Source organism: Phaethon lepturus, unplaced genomic scaffold (genome assembly GCF_000687285.1).
Source record: "Phaethon lepturus isolate BGI_N335 unplaced genomic scaffold, ASM68728v1 scaffold24797, whole genome shotgun sequence".
NCBI classification, from domain to species: Eukaryota; Metazoa; Chordata; class Aves; order Phaethontiformes; family Phaethontidae; genus Phaethon; species Phaethon lepturus.
This window is the reverse complement of record NW_010552867.1, coordinates 4,138-5,015: the sequence shown is the minus strand read 5'-3', so window position 1 is coordinate 5,015 and position 878 is coordinate 4,138. Positions and strand designations below refer to the sequence as shown.

The 878-nt window shown below is 53.2% G+C and overlaps 1 protein-coding gene across 1 annotated transcript in view; it reads right to left on the bottom strand.

The window, feature by feature from the left end:
• Window positions 1-331: 331 nt before the first annotated feature.
• Window positions 332-878, bottom strand: part of LOC104624096 (neurophysin 1-like) — a 1,043-nt gene continuing 496 nt past the window's right edge. The window contains exon 3 of the mRNA XM_010291365.1: window positions 332-381. Within this exon, the coding sequence (XP_010289667.1) occupies window positions 332-381 (50 nt within the window). The remainder of the gene's footprint in view (window positions 382-878) is intronic.

Genomic DNA, 878 nt, shown 5'->3' with positions numbered 1-878 from the left:
TTTGCTGCGGTTCAGCCGGAGCCCGGGCAGACTGACTGCAGGTCCCTCCACTCTCCTTGCTCAGACAAGACACCAGCTGCAGGAATTGACCCTAAATCCCTGCTTTTTATCTACGCTTTCCTAAAAATGGCTTTTTCTCTCTAGCCAGCCCCCTCAGTCTGCACCTAAACCAGACAAGCACATGAAAAACAGACTTTTTTTTTTTTTTCTGTACAAGCTTTATTTCTAATTAAGATTATCACTTAAATCTGAGTCACGGACTTTGGCCTGATGCGGGGCTGGGACAGCTCTATAGATGAGGGATCCTGCAGGTTCTTCTCTCCTGGGTGGTCTATGCAAATGGCATTTCTTGGTCACAGGATGAGTCAACCACGCAGCCGTCTGTGCGGGGAGAGAAAGGGGAGAGCATGTGAACCAGCATGCAGGAACCAGCCCTCAGAGACCCCCCTGGTGCCCGTTTTTATAACGCCAGTCGAGATCATGTTCGCTTCACTCCCCAGGATTTGTAGCAGGATCCCTGCTAGCAGCTGACTTGGGGAGGAGGCTGGGATTTTTGGAAAACCATAATGACAGCAGGGTGGGGTATGGGCTGCTGTGCACCACAGGGCTCCTTCCGCTTGCTCAGCCCTGTAAATTTGGTTGCCGTCTGCTTTTCCTCCTTCCCCGAAATCTCCCGGCTTGTTGTTGCCTTCTCTGGAGTTGGGATCAAGTCTGCCCTGGCTGCTGGGGAGATGGATGGGCAGATGGACAGGACAAAGATGATCCTTTGGGTAACATCCCTTCTCCCCCTTCTATACAGTAACCTCTCATGTGCAGGGACCCCTGTGCTGAGGGTCCTGGAGGGGACGCGGCGCCAGTGCTGCCCTCACCGCTGCTGC